Consider the following 25,368-nt stretch of genomic DNA (forward strand, 5'->3'; position numbering starts at 1 on the left):
ACCTCACCAGGGAGGCGTCCAGGAGGCATCTTAAACAGATGCCCGAGCCACCTCATCTGGCTCCTCTCTACGTGGAGGAGCAGCGGCTCGACACTGAGTCCCTCCCGGATGGCCGAGCTTCTCACCCTATCTCTAAGGGAGAGCCCAGACACCCTGCGGAGGAAACTCTTTTCGGCCGCTTGTTCCCGAGATCTTGTTCTTTCCGTCGCGACCCACAGCTCGTGACCATAGGTGAGGGTAGGAACGTAGATCGACCGGTAAATTGAGAGCCACGCCTTTTGGCTCAGCTCCCTCTTCACCACGACAGACCGATACAGCGTCCGCATCACAGCGGAGGCTGCACCGATCCGCCTGTCAATCTCCCGCTCCATCCTCCCCCCACTCGTGAACAAGACCCCAAGATACTTAAACTCCTCCACTTGGGGCAGGATCTCCTCCCCGACCTGGAGAGGACACTCCACCCTTTTCCGGCTGAGAACCATGGTCTCAGATTTTGAGGTGCTGATCTTCATCCCAACTGCTTCACACTCGGCTGCGAACCGCTCCAGTGAGAGTTGGAGATCACGGCCTGAGGAAGCCAACAGTACCACATCATCTGCGAAAAGCAGCGATGAAATACTCAGGTCACCAAACCGGATCCCCTCATCGCCTCGACTGCGCCTAGAAATTCTGTCCATAAAAGTTATGAACAGAATCTGTGACAAAGGGCAGCCTTGGCAGAGTCCAACCCTCACTGGAAACGAATCCGACTGACTGCCGGCAATGCGGACCAAACTCTGACATCGGTGGTACAGGAAACCAACTGCCCGTATCAAGGGGCTCTGTACCCCGTACTCCCGAAGCACGCTCCACAGAACTCCCCGTGGGACACGGTCGAACGCCTTCTCCAAGTCCACAAAACACATGTAGACTGGTTGGGCGAACTCCCATGCACCCTGCAGAGAGTGTAGAGATGGTCCACTGTTCCAAGGCCAGGACGAAAACTGCACTGCTCCTCTTGGATCTGATATATATTTATATATATATTTTTATATATATATTTATATATATATATTTATATCTATCTTTCTATCTATCTATCTATCTATCTATCTATCTATCTATCTATCTATCTCTATATATCTCTCTATATATATATATAAATCATATTGCAACGTTGATTCACCCATATTTTACTAACCGGGTTTACACATTTATTTATTTTATTCTACATTTAATTAATAAATTAAACATCGAATTTGTTATTGATAATTTTAATTAAACATTTCATGGTGTATTTGTTTAATTAATTTTGGCACTTTCACTCCTTCTTGAACTCCCTCAACTGTTTGAGAAATTCTTTTACTGTACTGTAACTTGCATTGAAAAATAAATGGGCGTGGGGGGTAATTGATTTGAAGTATGTGTTTACCATAATTACATTTCTGATGTCTAAAACAGACCAAATAGAAAGTAAGTAAAACAACTAAGCAAGCTCAGGTAGTAGTACAAAAAATAACTAATAACTAATTTGGTGGCCGTGTTGCGGCTGCGATTTAACTGGACAGCCGCTTGTGTGTCTCTTTTACTTGTATGCTTGTGTGGAACAGAGAGGTCCCCAAACGTACTATCTTTCTCCCGTTACTGGTGCGAAGTCGAACAATTGCCCCCTCCTCCCCATTCACCGATCACTTGTCGTTTCAAGAAAAAACATATCATGACGAGATATAAGTTATCATGAGTTCTTGGCCGCATAATGGATTGAAAAATCTTAACCAGTTTCTCTTTTTTGCTCTTGATAACTACGTTCGCTGTTACGGTGGTGTGTGCTGTGTTAAAAACAAGCACTCCCTTTTCGACCGCTCACCTGCTTATCGGCAAATTCGCTCGACTAACCACAAGCATCGAGAGTACAGGACATTGGGCTCAAGCTGCCGGGCATTCAAGAGAAATGGTAAGTGTTTTATTTTTGTATTCCCTTTTTACTTGCCTTCAATTTTCACACGGGAGTTCGAGCAATGTAAAATGAGCTAACTTTGTGTCAGTGTGGTGGAACTTCTCCAGGATGGTTGCCGCATATTTAATGCTAAGTTATTTGTTAATAAGCGGCCTGTACACGCGCCAGCGTCGAGTAAAACAGTTGAATCCATTAATTTGGTTTATTGTTTTTGTGAAATACACGTTATAATGAAGCTTCTAAAGTCTGTGTAAAGTAGAATGCACGATGAGTGCGAAAGAGAAAGAAGCAGAGGACAGGATGATGATGGATGATGATGATTAGTTCATCTTCCTTCCATTGTCATGCGGTTTACTTTTTTTTTTTTACATGCGTCATTGTACTTTTTTAGTATAGGCCTGTTTCGCGTAGGTGCTCTAGATATTGTTCATTGAGATACGGTATATTTTGGTAAAAGCCACATTATGACACAATAAATTATTTGATTTTTAGTCTGTTAAAACTGAATGACCAAACTGATTAATATGATAGCCCAATGGTTGTGTAAGCCAGGGGTTAAAACTATACACTGCAAATATTGGGGAGTGATATTTACTTGAAAAACTTGACAAGTTTTTTTTCAAGTAAATATTACTACAAATTATGCTATATGTGAAGTGTAGTGAGTTTAACACTCCTGGTAAGCAACACTTAAAATGTCTGAGGCTGTAAAGTGAAAGTAGTTCTGTGATCTGATGATCTTTGATTGTGTCACTGTTTACAGGAGGAAGGCACAGATTTCTTTTCCAGTGGTGACACTTTTGACGGCGCAGGTGAGTTGGGGGACGAAGGGGTGGTGGGGGCTTAGTGGTGGGGTAAATCTAATTTGTGTCAGGATAGGCCAGTAATCAATATCACTACAAAATGCGTTTGATAAACTGTTCAATTAATCAAAATCAGGAATAAATCACAGATCCCTGCATTCTCCGTGCTGTAGGCAGAATCTACAGCAGGGGTATTCAATTAAAAGTCACAGAGGCCCACTACTAAAATTTCTTCCAATCAAAAGGTTCGAATCAAAGTCCTACTTCCCTTATTGTCTAGCCCAGTGCTTCTCAATTATATCCTGTCACGCCCCTCCTACCAAGAAGAAAACAATTCGCGCCCCCCCACCAATTTTTTTTTACATTTTGTACTAATGTGCATGTTCTTTGTATGTTGATGTTAGATTGTCAATAAAATATCCCTTAACAAAGCTAAATTGATAAGAAATATAAATTTTAGGACTATTATTGTGAGGAGTTCAAAATACAGTACTCTGTTGTGCAAATATTGATGAGATGATAAATATTTAGTTTTTTTTTTTTTTTTTTTTTTTACCAAACCAAACACAGTTATTAAAATGTACATAATATAGAAAAGACAAAAATTAGAGTCAAAGGGCTCAAACTCGTGTTGTTTGAGATCGCCTTTTTCGGTCCTAAAACAATGCATCATTCAGCCATACCACGGCGGAAAAAAAGCATCCTCAGGGTCCCACGTGCCCCCCTCAGCATGGGCGCGCCCCACAATTTGAGAATCACTGGTCTAGCCTATGTTCACATTTTTATATAGTTTTAATATTTAGAGTAATTTTAAATAGAGCACACTTATATACTAAATATTTAACAATGTTACCATTAAACACATTTCCCAGTCAAATAAATATAAGGGGTTTATTTCACATTCAAGAAAATGTAAGCGGCTCCAGGTTAAAGGATTTAAGGGCGACACTTGCAGATAAAAAAAAGGAAAATATCTCCTGCAGAAATAAATCAACTGCTGAGCATTGAGTTAATGTCTTTTCCCGTTTTTTTCCTGAAATCAAAGAGTTGTCCGCCTAAAAAAAGGGAAGGCTTAGAATTTGGTTGATTATTTCACATACCTGGTCTTTGTGTTTTCCTTTAAATAATTTTTGTTAGCCGCATTTTAGCACTCCTTCGCAACTGCCCTGACTGAACTTTTTTTTTTTTTTAATGTTTGCCCAAAATCCATGAATGATACTTTTAGTGAACATTCGTTTGCATGCCGCTGGCTGTAAACGAAAATGGAAAATGTAAAAATCCGCAAGACTGCACTCAAAGTTCGATGTTTTTGCGTGCTCTCTCCTCAGACTTCAGCAGACAACTTTGAGCAAAAGAGCAGTGCCTTGTTTCGTAGTGGCACTTCGTGTTGGTGCGACGGTTTCGGAGCAAATGACGCACACTGGTTTTAAACCGGCTGAAGCCAGAATGAACATCAATTTCTCCGTCCATTCATTTTTAAAACAACACGCATCGACCTTGCTAACTTTTGAGCAAGCACTCTCTTCATGTCTGCTGCACATTTGGCAGTGGATCAGAAACAAAAGATTTGATTGGCTCAAATCAGTGACGCATTTACCGTAATAGAAGCGACCACATTTGCGAATGTAGCCTGAAAAAAAATTCTGTTCGTGTACATTTATCATAAATTGGTCATGGGTCCAGTCCGAACCATCAGTCAGTCCGCATCCGGACCGAGGTCCGCCATTTGGTTATGCCTGATCTACAGTATGGTGTTAGATTTGTGTCACAATTACCCGCACGTAAGAGGAACTTTATTTTGTCCTGCATTAGTCAGGACTTTCAACAACATCATCAGGACTGGACTCTCTTGCAGTCCACTTTCTTTGAGAACCACCAAGTTTGACATTGTGGAATTCCTTATTCCAGGCCTTTTTACAGCCTTTTTGCATCTTTCTGCTATAGCTGGAAAACGTTCACTTCAGAATCTTTCTTGTTTCTCTGTTTGACTTTTATTTCCGCTGTCTTTTCCCTGCGGTGCTTTTCCCTCGTTCATATTTCTTAGCTTCACTTTTGGAGCCAAGGAGGTAGTGGCGATCTGAAGAGCCCATTTTCATACAGTCTTTATTCTTGCACATGTACTGGTCTTTACACCCACCACCATGGACGTGCCTCTCAAGGCACATACATCATTCCGTTTCGCAATACCTTCTTTTTGGGCATGTCTTCAGACCTTAAACATTTTCAGTAGGATCTTGTCATGGTGTTTGTGATTCTCATCTCCACAAACAACACAATCATTTATGGATTTAGTCGCAGCATTTTTTGTGTGTGTTAGTTTGTTATCCATCTTGTCAGAGCTTTTATGTGCTTTTGAGATGCTCAAGTCTCTTGAGGTTATCCTATTGCTCATTCAGAAATGCAAGATAATAATCAAAATGATTGACTTACGTGACACTATTTTTTCGATTGACCATAAAGACAAGCTTTGCTTTCTTCACAAATTCAGGAAGCTTGTTATTGATGGCTTTTACCACAAGTGGGTTCTTCATCGCGCAAGGGCTTTCTCCAATGTTTGAATTACCTCAACCATATTCCTTGAGAATCTGACAGAAAACTACAACAAATAAAATAATGTAACAGATGGAATTGAGCCAAACTTATCCTTTTACTGAGTGACCTTTGTTCCAAGTAGTTGTGCATCTTCAGTGAAAGATGTTTCGTGTACTTAGCATGGCTGATCATGGCTTTATGTATTTTTATTGTCTCGGATGCGCTAACTCTAATAATTTTCATGGTGAGGTGAAAGTTTATAATAAAGGCACATGGCTGCTGTTAGCTCATTAGGAACCTGGTTAATGCTCTTCTCTCATGTGATTTCGTTGCAGTTGCTGATGTAATGGATAGCTGTCATGTTGAACAGAACGTAAAGGTAGGATATGTTATATTTGAGATCTTAAAATGGAAAGTGGAAATTAAAACATGAAAATTTTTTAATGAGGTCTCCCCGGCAACATTTTTTTCATGTTATTCTGTTTTGGTTTAATTTTTGTTTTAACAGAGAAAAAGACAGACTTACTTACTTTGCCTTTGGCTCTCAATTGGCTTTCAACCTTATTTTTGTAATGTAATCTAATTTAATTTCAACACATGGGGAAAACCTTACATTTGTCCAGCTGAGCAACACACTCACATTCCTTAATATTCAGCGAGCCTTTTTCTTTGCTAACTTGCATAATAATCTCTTTATACTGATTGTTTATGGACAAGTGTAACATTAATTTACATCTCTCTCTCTCTCTCTCTCTCTCTGTCTGGGGCTGAATGATTTTAGGAAAAACTTGTCATTTTTCTGACAGATATTACGATTGCGATTTTCTGCATAATGTACAGTGACATTTACAGACATTACAGAGCATGCCATTATACCAGTAAAAACAATAAAAGCTATTACTGTAATAATGCAAAGACACTTCAGAGATTTCGTGAGCAGGGCCGTTTTTTCCAAGTTTTAAAAAAATAGTTTTATAAATTTGTATTTTTGTATTTATGTGTAATTGTGTATTTGAAATGTATTTTTTAAAGCCCAAATTGTTTTACATTTTGTACTAATGTACATTTTCTTTGTACATAAATGTCAGATTATGTCAATGAAATCATTGTCCCTTTAGCAAAGCAAAATTGCTTAAAATATATACATTTGAGACCTATTATTGTGTAGATCTCAAAACCCAATACTCTATGGTGCAAATATTATTGATGAGATTATAAATATTTACTATACGTTTGACATCGGACCTCTTCGTCATGATTAAGTCATCCGTTTACGTGTTCCGGTCGCAGAGCGTCTGCTATATTGCTATTATAGCCGTCATCTTATTGTGTCTATGCCTAGATACGTACTGATTGCAAGATAACATTTATGTTAATTGCTGCCGGCTTTCCACCCTAACGCGTTTCTAACCAGACTTCTGTGAAAAGTCGACTGTACAACTAACGCTATACTTTGCTTTTTGTTTGCCGCCTCTGAGAAAACGCTACGTGTTAGAGCGGTCGTTTATTTGTAATTATACAGCTTGATGCTGCTGCTGTGCACGGACTTTCTTATAGTACAAATAAAGTCCATAGTCCAGCGGCGCAAGATAGCTTGGCGCTGCGCACTCAAGCAGGGGGGAAAGAAATAACTTTCGGGGCTTCGGACAACAGCACAAGGCTTTTGTTTCTTTTTTTTTTTTTTTCTTTTTTTTTTTTTGTGATCTGCTTCGTGAATGTGTGACGCAAACCGCAGCTTTGACGATCTCGATATTGCGTTGTCTGAGATTTCGGTCCCAAAACGATAAATCGTTCAGCCCTTTATCTCCCCATCCATCCATTTTTTTCCCCCATTGATTGCGGTTTATCTTCTCTTCCACAAGTTAACGAGCCCCAAAAGGTTTTTACATATTTATATTTAATTATTATTAATTTTAAATAGTAATACTATAATGTTAAATTATACAATACAACTTTATATAGTTTCACAACAGCGCAAGCTGTAACATAGCCTGTTATGTATATATAATAACATCTGGTGTATTGTCTGTTATACTTTCAAAATGCTTGAACTAAAATTCTAATAATTCCCTTTACAATTTTGGCAGTTGCAGGATGAAATAGTGGTTCCGCCCTTAACACGAGAAGAGAGTGTATTTGTAAGTATAGCTCCTATGTTCTTCAGAACATGCTTGTATTTGTAATTGTCAGATTTAAATGGAAGTCACAGGAGTCAAATTTTGTTTTGTATTGTCCTTTTTGTATTGTCAGCTTAATAAATTATTCTATTTTAGGGAAGACTTGTGATGTGAAGTTGCATCTGTTTTGATTCTTATGTCTCTGTCCTGTTGTAGTTGACCAAAGGAATGCTGGAGGACAACTCTGAAGTGTCACTTTCCAATGACAGCAGTGGGGATGAGTATGTACCAGCATCATCAGAGGCCAATTCTGACGAATCATCAGAACAAAGCAGAGATGAAAAAATACATTCCAGGGAAGAAGACTCTTATGAACCCCAGCTAAAAACAGGGACGCACGACAATCTGACGTTGTTTTCTAGCAACAAAGAGGATTTAGGGGTATCAAGATTGAAAATTAAGAAAAGACACAAAAAGAGCGACAAGAGATGCTCAAGTTTGAGTGAAGATGAAGATTCTAATGATGGAAGACTGAAGACAAAAAAAAGGCGCAAGAGTGACAAGAGATATTCAAGTCTAAGAGTGAAGACCAAAATAAGACCCCAAAAGCGTGATAAGAGTTGCTTAAGTGTGAGTGAAGAAGACAATTCAGGTGAATCAAGACTGAAGACCAAAAAAAGACAGAAAAAGAGTGACAAGAGAATCAAAATTTCTCGAGTAGAAGACGACACAGATGACTCTATGTTTGAAAGAAGAAAGAAAAAGACTTACACTAGATTTAAAACATCCTATCATAAGGCACGGTCTGATAAAAAGTGTGATTCTCCTGTTGTAGCTAATGTTACAAAAGTAGATGGATCTAAAAAATACCACCAGAAGAAAAACTACTGCCTTTACTGCAGGGAACCACAATCAAAAATTGCACGACACTTGGAACGGAAACATAAGGATAAAAGTGAAGTTGCCAATGCAGTGATATATCCCAAAAAGTCGAAGGAAAGGAGAAATCTGCTGGATCTCCTTCGCAAGCAGGGAAATCGAGCACAAAACATTGATGCACTCACGAAAGGAGAAGGGACACTGGTAGCTTGTAGACAACAAAGTGAAGGCAAGAGCAATCCAAAGGACTATCAGCATTGTTTTGCATGCTTTGGGTACTTCAAGCGCAAGTCTATGTGGAAGCATGCGAAACGGTGCGTGCTTGCACAAAGTGTTCGCAGAACATTACCGGGGAAAACAAGAATACAATCACTGTGTGCTTCTGCTCAACCAGCACCTAAAGATGTGAGCACGAAAGTATGGGCCCTAGTGAATAAGATGACTCAAGATGAAATAACCCTTGCTATTAAAGGTGATAAATACATCATGAAAGTCGGAGAAAAAATGTACAACAAGCACCGTGAAACTGCTTCCCAGCACGACAACATCCGCCAAATTATGCGAGGACTGGGGAGACTTGTGATTTTCGGAAGGACAGTGACCCCTCTAAAAACACTGGAGGATTATATTAATCCACAACACTTTGAACATGTAATTCGAGCTGTGAAATTAGTAGCTGGCTTTGATGATCAGATCAATACATTTGAGAAACCCACACTAGCTACAAAGCTAGGGCAAAGCATCCAGAGGGTTGCAGACATTATGGAGGCTGTAGCCCTCTCAACACAAAACAACGAAAAGAGGCAGGTGGTCGAAGAGTTTAGGCGTATGTACAGTCTAACCTGGAACGAAATGATTTCTTCTGCTGCGTACCGCACACTGGAGGAGAAGAAGTGGAACAAACCGAAGCTCATACCATTAGCAGAGGATGTCAAAAAAATGCACATGCACATGGCGGACAAGCAAAAACAATATCACCAGCAATTATTGTACGAAAAAAACTCAAGGAATTGGAGCAATCTTGTTAAAGTTATATTAGCACAGATAATCTTTTTCAACAGAAGGCGCGAAGGTGAAGTCTCGAAGATGAGCTTAGAAGTATTTATCACACGGGATAAGTCAACATTTAATGAGGATGTTGGAGACGCCCTGACTGGACTGGAAAAAAAGCTTTGCCAACATTTTGAGCGTGTAGAAATTCGTGGGAAGCGCGGCAGGAAGGTGCCTATTATCTTAACTCCTGCTATGGTGCAGTCTCTCGAGCTACTTGTTGAGGAGCGAAGCTCATGTGGTGTTGGTGAAAATATGTATTTGTTTGCTAGACCAGGGTTTGGAACAAGACTTCGTGGGTCTGACTGTATCCGGGAGTTGGCTAAAAACTGTGGGGCCCAAAGTCCTGCAACTCTGTCTTCCACTAAACTGAGAAAACAAGTGGCCACTCTTTCAAGAGTACTCAATCTCAATGACACTGAACAAGATCTTTTGGCAGACTTTCTAGGACATGACATCAGGGTGCACAGAAAATTTTATCGCCTCCCCGAAGGAACTTTGCAATTGGCAAAGATAAGCAAGGTCTTGATGGCCTGTGAACAGGGCAGACTAGGAGAATTTAAGGGAAAAAGCCTGGATCAAATCGTGATTTGCCCCAATGGTAAGAAAATTATTCTAAGGATAAGATGCCTTTCCACCTCTATAATTTAAATTCACTGGTATTTGACTTAATCTGCCTTTGTTTGTCACCATAAAGACCAAACTGACATAATGCAAGAAAGCTCTTCATCTCAAGATGATGATCTTGGTGCTGCAGCAGATATGTCAGGTATTCTTCTGATTTGTGTGCCAGACAAGAAATTTTTTTTGTAAATTAAAGTTATGTTTCATTGACGGTCGGTTTGCATGTAAAAATAACATCAGTGCCAAATTGAATGTTTGCCAGGAGGGGAACAGGTTAATCAGAAGAAGAAATGTGCTTCAAAACAGAGGCGGCTTGCACAGAAGCAAGGCTCAGCAGGTAAGAATTTTGCATGTTGATTACGTGTCCTGATGGTCGCTAACTAATATGTCAGTCAAATATGTCCGTCAGCTCTATTAACAGTAATGTTGCTGTATAACTTTCACCAACAGATAGGTGGTGAATGTTCCTGATCTAGAATAGAATAGAATAGAAATCCCTTTATTGTCATTGTACTCAAGTGTGCAACGAGATTAGAGGGCTCCCCTCTCCAGTGCAATACAACAATAATACAGACAAATATATAAATTAGATAAATAAAGAAGACAGTGCAATGGAATTCAGTGCTGAATAGGGCATATAGAAACACATCAGGGTGGTCTCGTGTGTGTGTGAGAGTTCAGTATGGAGATGGCTCTCGGAAAGAAACTGTTTCTCAGTCTATTGGTCCTTGATTTGATGCATCTGTAGCGCCTGCCAGAGGGCAACAGGTCGAACAGGTGTGAGTTCGGGTGGGTATTGTCATTGACGATGTTGAGAGCCCTTCTGAGGCACCGGGCGGTGTAGATGTCCGACAGTGGGGGGAGAGGGCAGCCAATAATCCTTTGCGCTGTTTTGACTGTCCTCTGGAGCCTCACTCTGTCCGCCTCAGTGCAGCCGCTGTACCAGGTGGAGACACAGTACGTCAGCAGGCTCTCGATGGACGAGTGGTAGAAGGCCAGCAGCAGCTTCCTGTCCAGGTTGAATTTCCTGAGGACTCTCAGGAAGTGCAGACGTTGGCGGACCTTCTTTACCACTGCTGTGGTGTTGTGACTCCAAGAAAGGTCATCGGAGATCTGTACTCCCAGGAACTTGAACGTGTGGACCCTCTCCACACACACGCCTTCGATGCAGAGGGGGGGCGGCAGCGTCTTGTTCCTCCTGAAGTCGACGACAATCTCCTTTGTTTTAGCAGAGTTAAGGTGCAGTCTGTTGTCCTTGCACCAAGTTGTCAGTCTCTTTACCTCCTCTCTGTAGGCTGTCTCGTCACCTTCCGAGATCAGACATCTAGTGATGCCCAATGGGCTGATAAACGGAACCAATATATCTTGAGAATTTCTGCCATGTTTTCTCTGCCTATGAGGTGTCAGTAGGCTAGACAAGCTATCTACATCATTTTGCTCCTGATTACTATTTTCCAGGGGAGGATCCTGGAAAAGGTGCTTCAAAGCAACAGCTTGGACAGAATCAAGGCTCTGGTGGCTAGAATTTTGTTTTATGTGTCCTGTGTTTCGACATGAATTTTATTGCTTTGTTTTATGAATGTTTCTGTACAGTGACGCTGGATGGGCATACAATTACAAAAGTTGCAGAGGCTCATTCTTTCTCCGAGGTCATTTTCTATGAATGTTTTCCAGGCGGAGCTTCAGTTCTTCGACAAAAACAACAACCTGGAGAAGAACAGCATTCAGGTGTGTGAAACATGGCTTTGACTTTTACATTTATGTCACTGGCTCACCAAACAATGAATATATTGAGCTGAAAATTGAGAATTTTGACTTGAAAATTAAAAAAAAAAAAAAAGCGACTCGCAAAAAAGAGCCCTCTTGCAACGAGCTAGGGCAATGTTACTCAAGTAGTGTTGCCCAATGGGTGGATAAATTGTACCAGAATGAAAATATTAACTCATGCCTTGTTTTCACCACTTAATGATATGACAATAGGCTAGTGATGCATTGTAAATGATTTTATTTCCCATGAATATTTTCCAGGAGAGGAACCTCCACCTCAGGATAAGAAAGGTGGACAACTTGGACAGAAGCGAGGATCACGAGGTAAGAATGTCCTATCATTTTTAGGTCTCCTGTGCCTTGTACATGTAAATTAAATTATTGTTGTAGAAGTTTCTAGACACTGTAACTGAATAGCAAGAGGGAAACAAAATGCTCATTTACCCTTTTCATGCCAGACACAAGTTACTACGTCCAGTCTCTTCTGCTCGGCAGGGATAGTTACTCATTGCATTGCCTTTGCCTTACAAATAGTGTTAAGATGTGAAAATAACCTCCTGATGTTTCATGGAGACACCCCTAAAGATAATGTTACGTCATTGCCGTTTATGTGGTGACTACAGTTATGACAAATGTGCACTTTTTGCTTTGTTTCAAGTGGAATTAAATTAAAGATAAATATAAAGCCAATACCGTGACTCATTACAACTTTGCAGATTCACGGACAATCAAACAGTTGTCTATGCCTGCGTGAAGCGAATCAGTAAAATCAAGGATGTACATATGTGAGCCGGCTGTTCAGATTGTGGTTGCTTTGCAAAAAATCCAATAGGACCACATATAAAAGCAACCCAGGTTGGATTTGAAAAAAATCTTAATCAGACTATCACAAAAAACAAGATGCAGGTCATATATGGGCAAAAAAAAAACATCCAATCCGGGTTGCATTTCTCTTCAATGTGAACCTAGTCAAACAGAACAGTCCAGTTGCAATTGATTCAATGCCTTCAGAATAAAATGACCTGCATGAATGAGAATATTCACAGGCAATGACCTGCAGATCACCCTGAGTTGACGTAAACTCCTCTTGTAGTTACCTAGTTAATCTGAGTAAAAGAACTTAAGAAGAAAAATAAGATGATAGCCTAAAGCTGGTGTGGTAGGAAAAGACAACAACAAAAAATGTAAATGAAATCGTACTGCACAAGTGAACAGTTCAACACCTAATTAACATGAAGTGAATTTTCCTTTCCTTTCCTCACCTTCCAAATGGAATGCCTTGTCTGTTTTTTTAATGATTAATTCAGAATCCTCTTTTGCTGGTAGCATCAACAACAAATGTGTCGGCTGTGATTTGTTTGAGAACAAAAAGAAGCTATCAATAAGGATAAATGTATTGTGATGTATTTATTTTATATATTATAAAATATATATTTTTTGTAATATCGTCGCAGCCCCGATTATATTCACTGACAACCTATTCAGGTCAACCCAAGTTCTTGGAAAACAATAGGCACAGAGACTACACCTATTGGGCAGGGAGGAAAGTCAAGAATGTCTTTAATTTCCAAAGTATCTGTGCTTTAAGTGTTTTTACTCTCTTTTCAAGGTACGAATCGACCCAAACGAAAGTGGTCAACTGAAGAGGTTAAGGCTGTTGAACACTCTTTGATGGACTTTATACGCACGGGTAAGACCCCGGGAAAAGCAGACTGCGAGAGATGCATCGCAGCTTCCCCGGGAGCCCTTGCTGAGAGGGACTGGAAGGCCGTTAAATTCTATGTCCACAACAGGATTGTTTCTGATCAGAGGCTATAGACACAGGTCACCACTACTTTCTCGCTGTATAATGTGCTGCACACACTGTATAATGTATATATTTATTACGTATAATAAATGACATCCTTTGATGACATAATAAGTCGGTAGGAGAAACTGCAGACTTGTCTCAAATTTGATCTATTTACTTCATTTATTATTTTTATTATTCATATTATATTATTCTTTTATTTAGTGGTTGCTCTTTTGTAACTTATTTTAAAAAAACAGGTGTAAGTGTCATCATACCGTCGACATCAATAGGATAGTTAATTTAGTTTAATTTAGATCCAACATATGGCTTACTTTAAAGAGAATTGAGCTTTAAGCCCCTCACTGCGCGGCTAACATTTGCAACTTGAGCAGCAAACGTTTGCTTTTGCTGTTGAAGGAAGCAAAATGCTTGTTCATGTCAGGGTTTATTTAACATTTGCCAAATGTGGTACTGTTAAAATACATTGTCCACACCCAAGTTGAGAGATGTATTTAATTCTGGTGATGCCAAGGAAGTGTTGTCCAAAAAAGGTAGGTATTTATTTGGGGGTTTTAAAGGTTATATTCTTAGGTAATATTGTGACACTGTTAATAAATATATATCTATTTATCTATCTATCTATATATATATTAATTCGGGGATGTCTCATTTGTTCCTATGATGTCTAAAAAAGGTGGTCTTAAAAAGGTAGGCATTTTTTGGGGGGGTGGTCTTAAAAAGGTAGGCATTTTTTTTGGGGTGGTCTTAAAAAGGTAGGCATTTTATGGGTAGTCTTAAAAAGGCAAAATCTAATGTTATATTGTGATACAATTAAAATAGATTTTTTTCCAAGTTCAAGGATGCCTTTCATTTGTTCCTGTGATGTCTAGAAAGGGTGGTCCTGGAAAGTAGGCATTTTATGGGTGGTCTTAAGAAGGTAACAAATGCAAGAAGGGGTGTGTGTGTGGGGGGGGGTGCGTGTGTGCGTGGGTGTTTGTCTTTGCACTATTGTGAGGACCAGTATCTGACAGCACAATCATAGCGTGGGGAGCCAAAACCTGGTCCCCACGAATTTAACCATTGATTTAGTCATAAAATGACCTAAGAAGTGTCCTGTCAAATTTTCAAAGGTAGCCCCAAGATGCACAAAAACCAACATTTTTGTGTATAACTGTGTTTGCTCTATGCTGCTCCTAGTGGCCGAAAATGGTACTGCACCCACACACAAAACACACGCTTACACACACAAAAAAATCAGTTCTTAATACAATGCGGGGACACCTTGCGCAAGATGGCTACAGCACACACAATAATTTAGGTTTTCATGCATTGTGGGTTCACCTTGAGCAAAATGGCTGCAACAGGAAGCGATCTACCTAACTCAAGATGGCAAAGTCATGGTTGAAGATGTGATTGAAATGTGAACCTTGAGCTCATCTAGATGATGGTCTAAGAGCTGTCAACATGGAGTACAATGCTACCAACAAAGTAAAAGGAGCCTTACGAAACATGTTCCTGCTGAAAGTGATAAACTGCACAATGTGATTAGTATGTCAAATCAAGTCAAATTCATTTGTATAGCCCTTAAGCTCACAAAGTCTCAAAGGGCTTCACATGCCCACAATCCACATCCCCTGATCTTAACCCCCTGGAGGGCAAGGAATAACTCAAAAGAAGTATACAGGTACCAAAGGATGTTGGTTTTTTAAAAAAGATTACATTGACATTTACATACAATATTCACTACATGGTAATGAAAGCTGAAGAACAAGCTTATGCCTACCCCACCATACAAAATAGTACAGCAGGGGCATCCAAACCTTTTGCATCAAGAAACTCATGTTAACACAAAAAACAGAAATACTATGCAGTAGAAATAAATATGAAAATAAGAATCATCCCTACAGTACAGCTGTCTTCAATCTGAATTCATTCACTGTGGTGTTTGTAAATGCGTTTGTGATGTGTCTTTGCTTGTGTGAAGCACATTGTGCCTTGCGAATGAAATGTGCTTCATAAATTAAGCTGCCTTTCCTTACCGCTTGTTCTGGACTCCATAGAAAAATAAGTTTTTAATGTCAATGTTACATTACTGGGTAGATAAAAAAAATCCAATAAAATGGAAAATTTCAGTCAATAATGTTTGTGGTTTAAACTATTAATCCATCCATTCATCCATTTTCTACCACTTATCCTGGGATGGTTCATGGTGGCAACATCTTTAACGGGGAAGCCCAGACTTCCCTCTTCCCAGCTACTTCTTCAAACTCTTTCGGGGGATTCAAAGGTGTTAGCAGAGAAATTCCTCGGGCCCCCTGCCAGTGAGACAAGTACGGGATGCCTCACCAAGGAGGCGTCCCGGAGAAATCCTAAACAACTGCCCGAGGCTCCTCATCTGGCGCCTCTCAAGTTAGAGGAGGAGCAGATCGTCTCTGAGTCCCTCCTGGATGACCAAGCTTCTCACCCTATCTAAAAGGGATATGTGGAGGAAACTTATTTTGGCCGCTTATATCCAGGATCACATTCTTTCGATCACGACCCACATCTGGTGACCATAGCTGAGGGTAAGATTATAGATCGACCGGTCTATCGACAAGGACCAGAATTCCTGGAAGCATTTTGTTTGAGTTCGGCAAACTTCTCCCAAGCCTGAATTTTTGCTACGGCGACTGCCACAGGTGCATTTCGCTTGGCCAGCTGGTACCCGTCAGCTGTCTACAGACACCCACAGGATACACTCAGAAAGACACCTTCTCCAGCTTGTCGGCATCCCGCTCCACTGAGGTCCAACAGCGGGTTTGGGAATTGCTGAAATGACATCTACCACGACCACAGCTCAGATTGGATGCTTCAACAATTGACCCATGAATCATGGTCCACTCTGACTCAATGTCCCCCGATTCCTCCAGGACATGTTCAAAGTTCTGCTGTAGGTGGGAGTTGAAGCTCTTTCTGACAGGGGATTCTGTCAGAAGTTCCCAGCAAACCCTCACAATAGATTCGGGTTTGCCAGGTTGGACTGACGTCTCCCACAATCGTCAACGCACCACCAGGTGTTGATCAGTTGAAAGATCCGTCCCTCTCTTCACCCGAGTGTCCAAAACATGCAGTCGCAAATACGATAACCACAAAATTGATCATTGAACATGACATGACAGTCACAGAAGTCCAATGATTAAAAATTTTGTGGATCAGCACAAACAACATTCAGGACCCGCCCCCGAACTGAAGGCGGAGGGAGGCTTCACTCTCGTCCACTGGGATGAACGCCAATTTACAAGCACCAACCCAGGGGGAATAAACCCACACCTGCCCTGGAAATATCACATTGGGGAACTCCAGAGTGGAACAGAGTCCAAAACCCCTTGAGAGGACTGATACCAGAGCACACACTGTGTCTGGAGCCGAGTCCGACTCTGTCTGATTCTCAAATAGTGGGGGGGCGCGGTGCGATGCTGAGGGGGGGCGTGTGGGACCCTGGGGGACATGTTTTTTTGCATGGTTTTGGGACAGAAAAAGGCGATCTCAGACAACGCCAGTTTGAGCTCGTCAAAGCTGTTTGTGCCCCTAGTTCACGCAGTACTGGTTTTAAAAAAGTGTCGCCCTGTCACGCAGTACTGATTAAAAAAAAAAAGGGTCGCGCTGTCACGCAGCACTGATTAAAAAAAAAGTGAAGTGATTTCTTTCGCCGCTCCTTAAATGCCCCGCGCCAAGCTATCTTGCGCCGCAGCACAACGGACTTCATTGGAACTATATGTAAGTCCGCGCACAGCAGCAGCAACAAGCAACGTGATGGCAAATAAACAACACTGCAAACAAGTAGCGTTCTAAATGAGGAGGCAAGCAAGGAGGCGCTAAGCGCGCTAATCGCTAAAATGAATTGCTTCGATGGACGCTCGACTTTTAACAGAAGTCTGACTCGAACCGCGTTTGGGCGGAGAGCCAGCAGCTATGAACAGAAATGTTGCATTGCAACCATTAGTTATCGAAACAAAATAAGACGACGTCTACGTGAGCAATTTAGTAGATGCTCTCAGGCTGGACCACGGAAGTGGCTGACGTCATCACGACAAAGAGGTTCGACGTCAAACGTATTGTAAACAAAAAAAAACGTATATTATTAAAACTGTTGCTTTATGAAGAATTTTTGTTTAAAATCCCCCTTGCTCTTTTTGTCTTTTCTATATTATGTACGTATTAATAACTGTTTGATTTCTTAAAGTTAAAAAACAAAAACGTATAGTAAATATTTATCATCTCATCAATATTAGCACCACAGAGTACTGAGTTTCGAGATCCTCACAATAGTCGTTCTCAAAATGATATATTTTTTTTATCAATTTAGCTTTGTCAAGGTAAGATATTTTATTGACAATCTAACATTAAAATGCAAAGAACATGTACATTAGTACGAAATGTAAAAAAAATTGTGGTGGGGGGGGGGTGCGAATTGTTTTCTTCTTGGTAGGGGGGGCATGACAGGAAATAATTGAGAACCACTGGTCTAGTCACACACCAGCTCGGGTTCATTCCCTACCAGAGAAATGACATTCCATGTCCCCAGAGCTAGGCGCTTTATGTTGCAGGGGATTGGACTGCCTTTGACTGCCTCCTAGCTCAAAGGAAACCCAAATTCTTTGGTCCCGCCCACTGGTAGTGAGCCGAAGTCCTTGTATTAAATAATAAATAAATACATAAAATTAAAAAATTAATAAATTTAAAAAACTGACCGATCCACTGCTTGGGTTAGTTTGACCCACCTTGAGATCCGTTCCCACTCAGTGACAGTGTTTACAAGCCACTGCCACCAGGCCAGTGAACCCGACGTCCAGGCAGTGACAAAAAACATGATCAAATTACATTGCTCATCATAAGGTGTTTGTGAGATGCTCTTTGTATGTTTCCTCAATTAAGACCCGTTTTCCATTGGTGTATTTGAAAAAAGTGGTGAACCTGTTAAATTCACTACAAAACGTTAAGAAGATGAAAGTAATGTTTAAAGGAATATTATTTTTCTATCGACATGCCGGCGGGCGGGCACAGATAGAGAGTGATAAAGCAGCACCACCCGTGCGGGGCGTGCTGACGAAAAAGCAAGCGCTCCTCCTCTCGTCGCGTCCTTATTAAGTCAAGTCAAGTCAATTTTATTTGTATAGCCCTTAATCACAGACAGTCTCAAAGGGCTTTACATAGCCACAATCGACATCCCCAATCTTAACCCCCAGGAGGGAAAGGAAAAACTCACAAAACCTCATTAGGGGAAAAGTGAGAAACCTTGAGAAGGGACCACAGATGGGGGAATCCCCCTTCCAGGAGGACCAGGCTGCAATGGATGCCAACTGGGCAATATTTGACACATACAATGATGCTATGCAATAATAGATGAGATAATATAAGAGTCAATTGAATGAAGTGCTGCAGGAAGATGACTTCAGTGGAGTGGGTCCTCATCCAGGGCCGTAATATCCATGGCAGCATATCCGAAGATGAGCCTTCGATCTTGTACCAGTCAGTTGGTGTAAATTCAGTACAGCCACTTCCAAGTGAATCGCCATCACCTAATTCGGGGAATTGGGAACAGAAAAGAAAGAACAGAAATAGCAAACAGGCCAACAAGTAGTTCAATGAAGTGCTGAAATATAAGGAAATCAGAAAAGGCGCTGCATGAAGACGACTTCGGCAGAGCAGGTCCCTTCCCGGTTCGTCAGTGCCGTAATCTTCAAAGCATGTCCCCATCACCTAATTCCCAAGCAGGGGAAGGAGGGGGCAGAAAAGAGAAGAACCGGCAGTAAACAGGCCAACAAATAATTAAATTAGATGCTAAAGTATATAAATAAATTGATCAAATGTCGCGCTGCAGGAAGACGACATCACTGGAACAGGTGCATGCCCAGTTGGTCAATGCCTTAAACTTCCTAGTGGGTCACCGTCACCTAATCCCCCAGCCGGGGGAAAAGGGGGCACAAAAGAAAACAAAAGAAAAAAAAAGCGGCAGTAAACAGGCCAACAAATATTTCAGCTAAATGCACAAGAGCATAAATGAGTCTTTAATAGTGTTTTGAACATTTCTACTGAAGTGGCGCCTCTAATATCTGAGGGTAGTGCATTCCAAAGCATTGGTGCCCGAATAGAGAACGCTCTAGGACCTGCGGACTTCTTTTTGGCTCGCGGGATCACTAAAAGACCAGCATTTTGTGAGCGAAGGTTTCGGGACGGAACATATGGTACCACGAGGTCAACGAGATAAGGTGCTAAGCCGTGCAATATTTTAAAAGTAAGTAGCAGAACTTTAAAATCACATCTCAAGTGGACCGGAAGCCAATGCAAATTGGCTAATATGATCAAATTTTCTCGTCTTAGTTAAGAGTCTAGCTGCTGCATTTTGAACTAACTGCAGACTTTTAATACTCGACATGGGGAGACCCGAGAGCAAAGCGTTACAATAGTCGAGGCGAGACGTAACAAACGCATGGATTAAGATTTCCGCGTCACACGTTGATAGAATTGGGCGAATTTTAGCAATGTTACGCAGATGAAAAAAACGCAGTTCGAGTAATATTTTTAATGTGCATTTGAAATGACATAGTTGCGTCAAATATAACACCTGTTGTGCGCGCCTCCCAGCGAACACTGGGAGTCGCGGAGTGGACCCCAAAATTGCAGACACAGCAAGATGCGAGTTTACAAAGGTATTTATTGCTACAAATGGTATATATTTTCCAATCAATATAATCAATACAATCAGGGTGCCGACAACTAGAGAACTAAACGCGCTGGCGGAAAGGTCACGCCAGGAAAAAAGGAACTGACGGCAAAACAGAAATCGCTTGCAAAAGGCAAGGAACATAGAACTTAAATTGCTTACCGCTGAAGGGCAAGAGGGAGCCAAACGAACAAACGAGAAAACAAAGGAGAGTAGCCTTAGCTGGATATAAACGAGGGAACAAAAAGCGTCTACTGCAAATGCAGAGCGAGAACAAGGAGCGAGAACAAGGAGCGAGAACAAGGAGCGAGAACAAGGAGCGAGAACAAGGAGCGAGATCGAGAGGTACGAGATCGAGACGTGGGATCATGAGTCGTGAGCGATGAGCAATATTCCGACGCTGAGGAGTCCGTTCCCTTGGCTTAAGTAGCGTAGTAATCATGGTGTTGATCAGAGCCTGGTGCGCAACCGGTGGGCACGTCTGTTCCGCAAGGGCGGCACGGATCGAGGAGGTAAGGCTGGAGGGAAACGCCCATTCAGCTGGGAAAACAATAACAACAAGACAAGGCATGACAGGACGGATCATGACAACACCGAGTGTATATATAAGGGAAAAAACACATGAAAAAGGCTCAATAGTGAGCCACGCTGCTGTAAACAGGCAGCCACTCGCGCGGCGCCGGAACCGGAAAAGAAAAAAAATTAGAATACACATTACTGTGGCTGGATTTTCAAGCTTAATGTTGCGGGTAATGGAGTCACCTATCACTAAGGTGCGGGAGCCATGAGACCGAGGTGGAATGGAACTGCTATGTGTCTTAACAGGCTCACCGCGATTAGCAAGCCGTTTTCGGCCAATGCGAACCAGACTAGCAGGTTGGCTACAACCCGTGCTAACAGTCGTGTCCGCCACGTTTACGCTTACCACATTACTCTGCTCTAGCTGGCGGACACGTCCCTCTAGCAGGGAGAGTCTTTCCATGAGAATGGTGCAAGTGTTGCATGTGGTGGTGCACGAAACCATAGTTGCGTTTACTCGCCCGGTGGATAAAAGCGGAGGAAAAGATGTCGCGCCGAAAGTGACGTCCTGTCGCGCCGAGTGTTGCAATATTAGGACAGAAAAAAGACGCTGTTGAATTTGACCTATTCGCAGTTCGAGCAGGTGCTTAACGCTGGAGAATATCACCACTTCGAAGTTCAAACTGCTGTTGAAACGGATGGGTAAGTGTTTTTCGTTTGTTTTTATTCAAAACATGCCTCGAGTGCATTTGTTCATGGTTAGAGATAGTTGTGTGGAAAACACTATACAAAGTAGCACCATGGATGTGGGCCTACAACACTGGCCTAGCAAACATGTGCTCCTACATCGACATAATTGACGAGCTCCAGTTAAGCATTGAATAATTATAAAACGTCATGGTGCTTTTACTCATTTAAAGAACTAAACCGACGCGTATTGTCATCCGGTGGTCAGGTTTGCATTGAATGTGAGCACGAGGGACGCTAGCTTGTTGCGTTAGCTTTGCGGAGCTAACAGCTTGCACTTTTGTTATAGAACAACAGAATGCAAGTACCATGATAATTTCTGTCATTAATTTTTGTGTAAGACACGATGTTCACTGGTTAATTACATGATTCTTAAAGCAAAGGTTACTGTGAATGCAATTTTGGTAAGATTTTTGTAGTCACACTGCATAAATCTGTCTGTGTCTGTTGTTTAAACTTCAATATAAACTATTATGGTTGAAATCGTTAATTGGGATGGAGGGATTGATATTTTTTTTAATTTATAATTTATTTTTCTTACGCTGATATTGTTAAAACTCCATTTAGCCTATAGTATGAATAATTATCAACACAAAACTGTCTTTTTTCTTTATAGAATAAACAATGCCTTCCCTGAGATGCAGGAAGTCCCCAAAGCAGGATACTATTGAACATGCAGTCAAGGGTCTGGACAAGACTGCAGAGTTAGAAGCGAAGTATATAAACTCATTTAAAGGTATGATGTTAACGCTTTTGCTAAGATATATTATTGTTTTCTGATAACCAAGCTGACATCGTTTTTTAAGTGGTTATTTTACATTAAGAGTGTCTTGACCTTTTCTTTTGCCACAATTTGCCACTTTTGTCAGTTTCAAGTTATTTCAGTGAGCGTGAAACCTGATGGTAGGAGTTCTATCTAAATTAAGGCTGTACTTGATGACGCCCTCCGGCATTTTTATACCACAATAGACCGGTTAACAAGTCTGATTTTGATAGTCTAGTGTAAAGCACGTAATACGTCACAGACATCACGTGACGCGATCCAATATGACTGTGTACAGTGGATGTCATTGTTTTGAAACTAAATAAACTTAAAGTTTTTTTTTTTACGTAACCAGGTGCCATTGACATTTGTACTTTCAGTCCTAATACATACTGGCTAATGCAATGCTGGAAAATGAATTTTGGCTGGTCTGTTCCTTTAAAATCATAAAGAAGGGCTCTGCTCTATCCCTCACAAGAAGCAATGTTTCAAACCACCTTACATTAGTATAGTGGCCCAAATGAATACGATGACTCCTTATTTGTGTGCTTAAAAATATTACGAAGCTAACTTGATTTCCCTGTTAACTAGGTCGAGGAGTATTTACCAAGGCCCCTTTCAGGAAAGACGACTTTATTCTTTATTATGGAGTACAGAGGAAAATTGATAGATTCTGATGAATCTCAACGCAGGAAGATGGATGGAAGAGGCACTGTCTTTTTGTTTGACTTCCGCCGGCAAGAAAAAACTTGGAGGTGAGGCTAAGATTGAGATGTTATCTTATTTTTGTTTTTATTTAAAAAAATAAACACATACTCATCCCATAAGTGTTAGGGGAAAAATCATTCTCTAAGCAAAAATGTATAATTACTTTTATTCATGCGTTGAATCTTTACAAATGAAAATATAGACCTGAAGTCTCAAAGACAAGCTGTTAATAGGGTCTGATTCCAATAGTAATTTCTTGTATGATTTGATTTAGAAGATTTAAAAATTGTGGATTTCCTATTTTTATGTTTTGTGTACACAAGATTGTCTCAAAGATTAATTTCTGACATTGATTGAATAATTTTTTTTTTTTTTTTTTAAATCTATTTTAAGTGTTGATGCAGCTCAAGAAGATGGCAGTCTGGGAAGACTGGTTAATGATGACCACATGCACCCCAACTGTAAAATGAAGAAGATGACAACAGAGGACTGACCACACCTCTGTCTGTTTGCGCTCCGAGACATTGATGTTGGCGAAGAAATAACTTAAGACTATGGACCAGCTGACTGGCCTTGGAGAACACAGGTTTGTAAGATGCATCTTTAAGTACAATAACAGAGCCCACTTGTGGTGTTCTGGTGATGTAGTTTCCAATTAGTTTGGCAATCTAATAAATGTATGTGAGGTTTCTATGGAAGTTGAACATGCTGACTGACTGGGGGAGTTCTCCATTGTCCACTATCTGTAATTCAAATTTGTGGGTCTGAGTCAAAGTTTGGCTCTGCAGGAACAACGAACTGGTCAGGGAGTGACAGTATTACAAAGTTCTGCATTACTCCTTTCTGGGCGGTGGCCCTGTTAGGCCATCATATGCCATATTGCAAATATCCCCATTGTGGGACTAATAAAGGACATCTTTATGTTGTGGTTTCCCTACCAGAACCAGCACCAACCCTTTATATTCATGATATAAAACACTGTTTCAATTTGATATTTAGCCTTTCTATACTGTCAAAATAGAAGACCCCAGGCTTTCCTGCGCTCCCTTGCCCAATTGGTGGTGTTCAGGAGACAACCTGGGACTGAAATATCAGTCACAACCAGTGTTGTTTTCGTCACTGATGACTATGACGAAAATACTTCGTTAACGCCCCTTTTTTAATGACGATGACAAGCTAAACGAGGTTCTTTTATGACGAAAACATGACGTGATGTACATGAATTTTTTTCGTTGACGAGACAAAATTGTTAGCATGTGGTTCATAAATTATTTTATGTTGCTTTTAGTGAAATAAAGCCACAACAGTTGCCCAACAAAATGTTTTGCTTCTCGGCTTATTTTGGAGCAGTGAGCATTGATTCCACTGTTGCCACTTTTTTCTGTTTGTAATGAAGAATCCTTAGTAGTCCATCCAAAAGTCTTTGTTATTGGGTGGAAACCTTGAATGCCTTGTTTTAACTCAAATGGACTTAAACCCATCCATCCATCCATCCATCCGTTATCTGTACCGCTTCTCCTCACTAGGGTCGCGGGGGGTGTTGGAGCCTATCCCAGCTGTCTTCGGCAGTAGGCGAGGTACACCCTGAATTGGTGTCCAGCCAATCGCAGGGCATACATAGATGAACAACCATCCACGCTCACACTCATGCCTAGGGGCAATTAGAGTGTCCAAGCAACTTGCCATGCATGTTTTAAGAATATGGGAAGAAACCGTATTACCCAGAGGAAACCCACGCAGACACAGGGAGAACATGCAAACTCCACTCAGGAAGGCCGGAGCCAGAATCGTACCTACGACCTCAATATTGTGAGGCCATCATGCTAACCAGTTGGGCCACCGTGCCGCTTGGACTAAAACCTTTGTGAATAAATTGACGAAAACTAGGGTAAAACTTTTTTTGCGTTTCCGTCGACTAAAACTGGACTAAAACCCTTTTTTTAGTTTTCGTTGACTAAAACTGGACTAAAACTATAACGAATTGGGATGACTAAATGTGATGTAAACAAATCAGCACTTTGTCCAAATGACTTGGACAAAATCTAAAATGCCTGCCAAAAACAACACTGGTCACAACACGTGTCTACAGAAGATTAATTGGCATGGGCGAAATTAATTAGTTTTATTTCATTCATGAGCTTATGTTTTGTTTTGGGTGGCTAAGGCTTAAAATGTGTAAAAATCTAATCCAACCTCAAATATAATTAATTCAATAAATTTATGATGCTACTAAAACATCAAAGCAGCCTCCTCCAGGCTTTACAGACTCAGAAATGGAGGTATGCGTATCGTGTGCTCATCCTGTCGTGTCTTGAGATGTTAAAATTGCAGTTAGATAGACGTGTGCTGATTAGACAAGACTTCTAATATATCTGGTGTCACAGGATATTTGTCAGTGAATGTGTATGTCTGGTTTGAGGCTCACTCA

The 25,368-nt window shown here is 40.9% G+C and overlaps 1 protein-coding gene across 2 annotated transcripts; it reads left to right on the plus strand.

Moving 5' to 3' along the window:
• Positions 1 to 1,732: 1,732 nt before the first annotated feature.
• LOC148314959 (uncharacterized) lies at positions 1,733 to 13,562 on the plus strand. Of its 2 annotated transcripts, XM_088287580.1 has the most exons (7): positions 1,733 to 1,933; positions 2,700 to 2,748; positions 10,015 to 10,086; positions 10,204 to 10,278; positions 11,616 to 11,669; positions 11,970 to 12,032; positions 13,318 to 13,562. In XM_088287580.1, the coding sequence occupies exons 1-7, from the start codon at positions 1,931 to 1,933 to the stop codon at positions 13,524 to 13,526; spliced, it is 525 nt and encodes a 174-aa protein (XP_088143706.1). In that variant the 5' UTR covers positions 1,733 to 1,930; the 3' UTR covers positions 13,527 to 13,562. The 2 variants fall into 2 exon arrangements, with proteins under 2 accessions (XP_088143706.1, XP_088143705.1); XM_088287579.1 differs by lacking the exons at positions 1,733 to 1,933; positions 2,700 to 2,748 and adding an exon at positions 7,920 to 9,918.
• Positions 13,563 to 25,368: the final 11,806 nt, after the last annotated feature.

The sequence above is a fragment of the Idiotropiscis lumnitzeri genome, unplaced genomic scaffold (genome assembly GCF_059441095.1).
Source record: "Idiotropiscis lumnitzeri isolate Australia: NSW breed Sydney's pygmy pipehorse unplaced genomic scaffold, RoL_Ilum_1.0 HiC_scaffold_177, whole genome shotgun sequence".
Classification (NCBI taxonomy): domain Eukaryota; kingdom Metazoa; phylum Chordata; class Actinopteri; order Syngnathiformes; family Syngnathidae; genus Idiotropiscis; species Idiotropiscis lumnitzeri.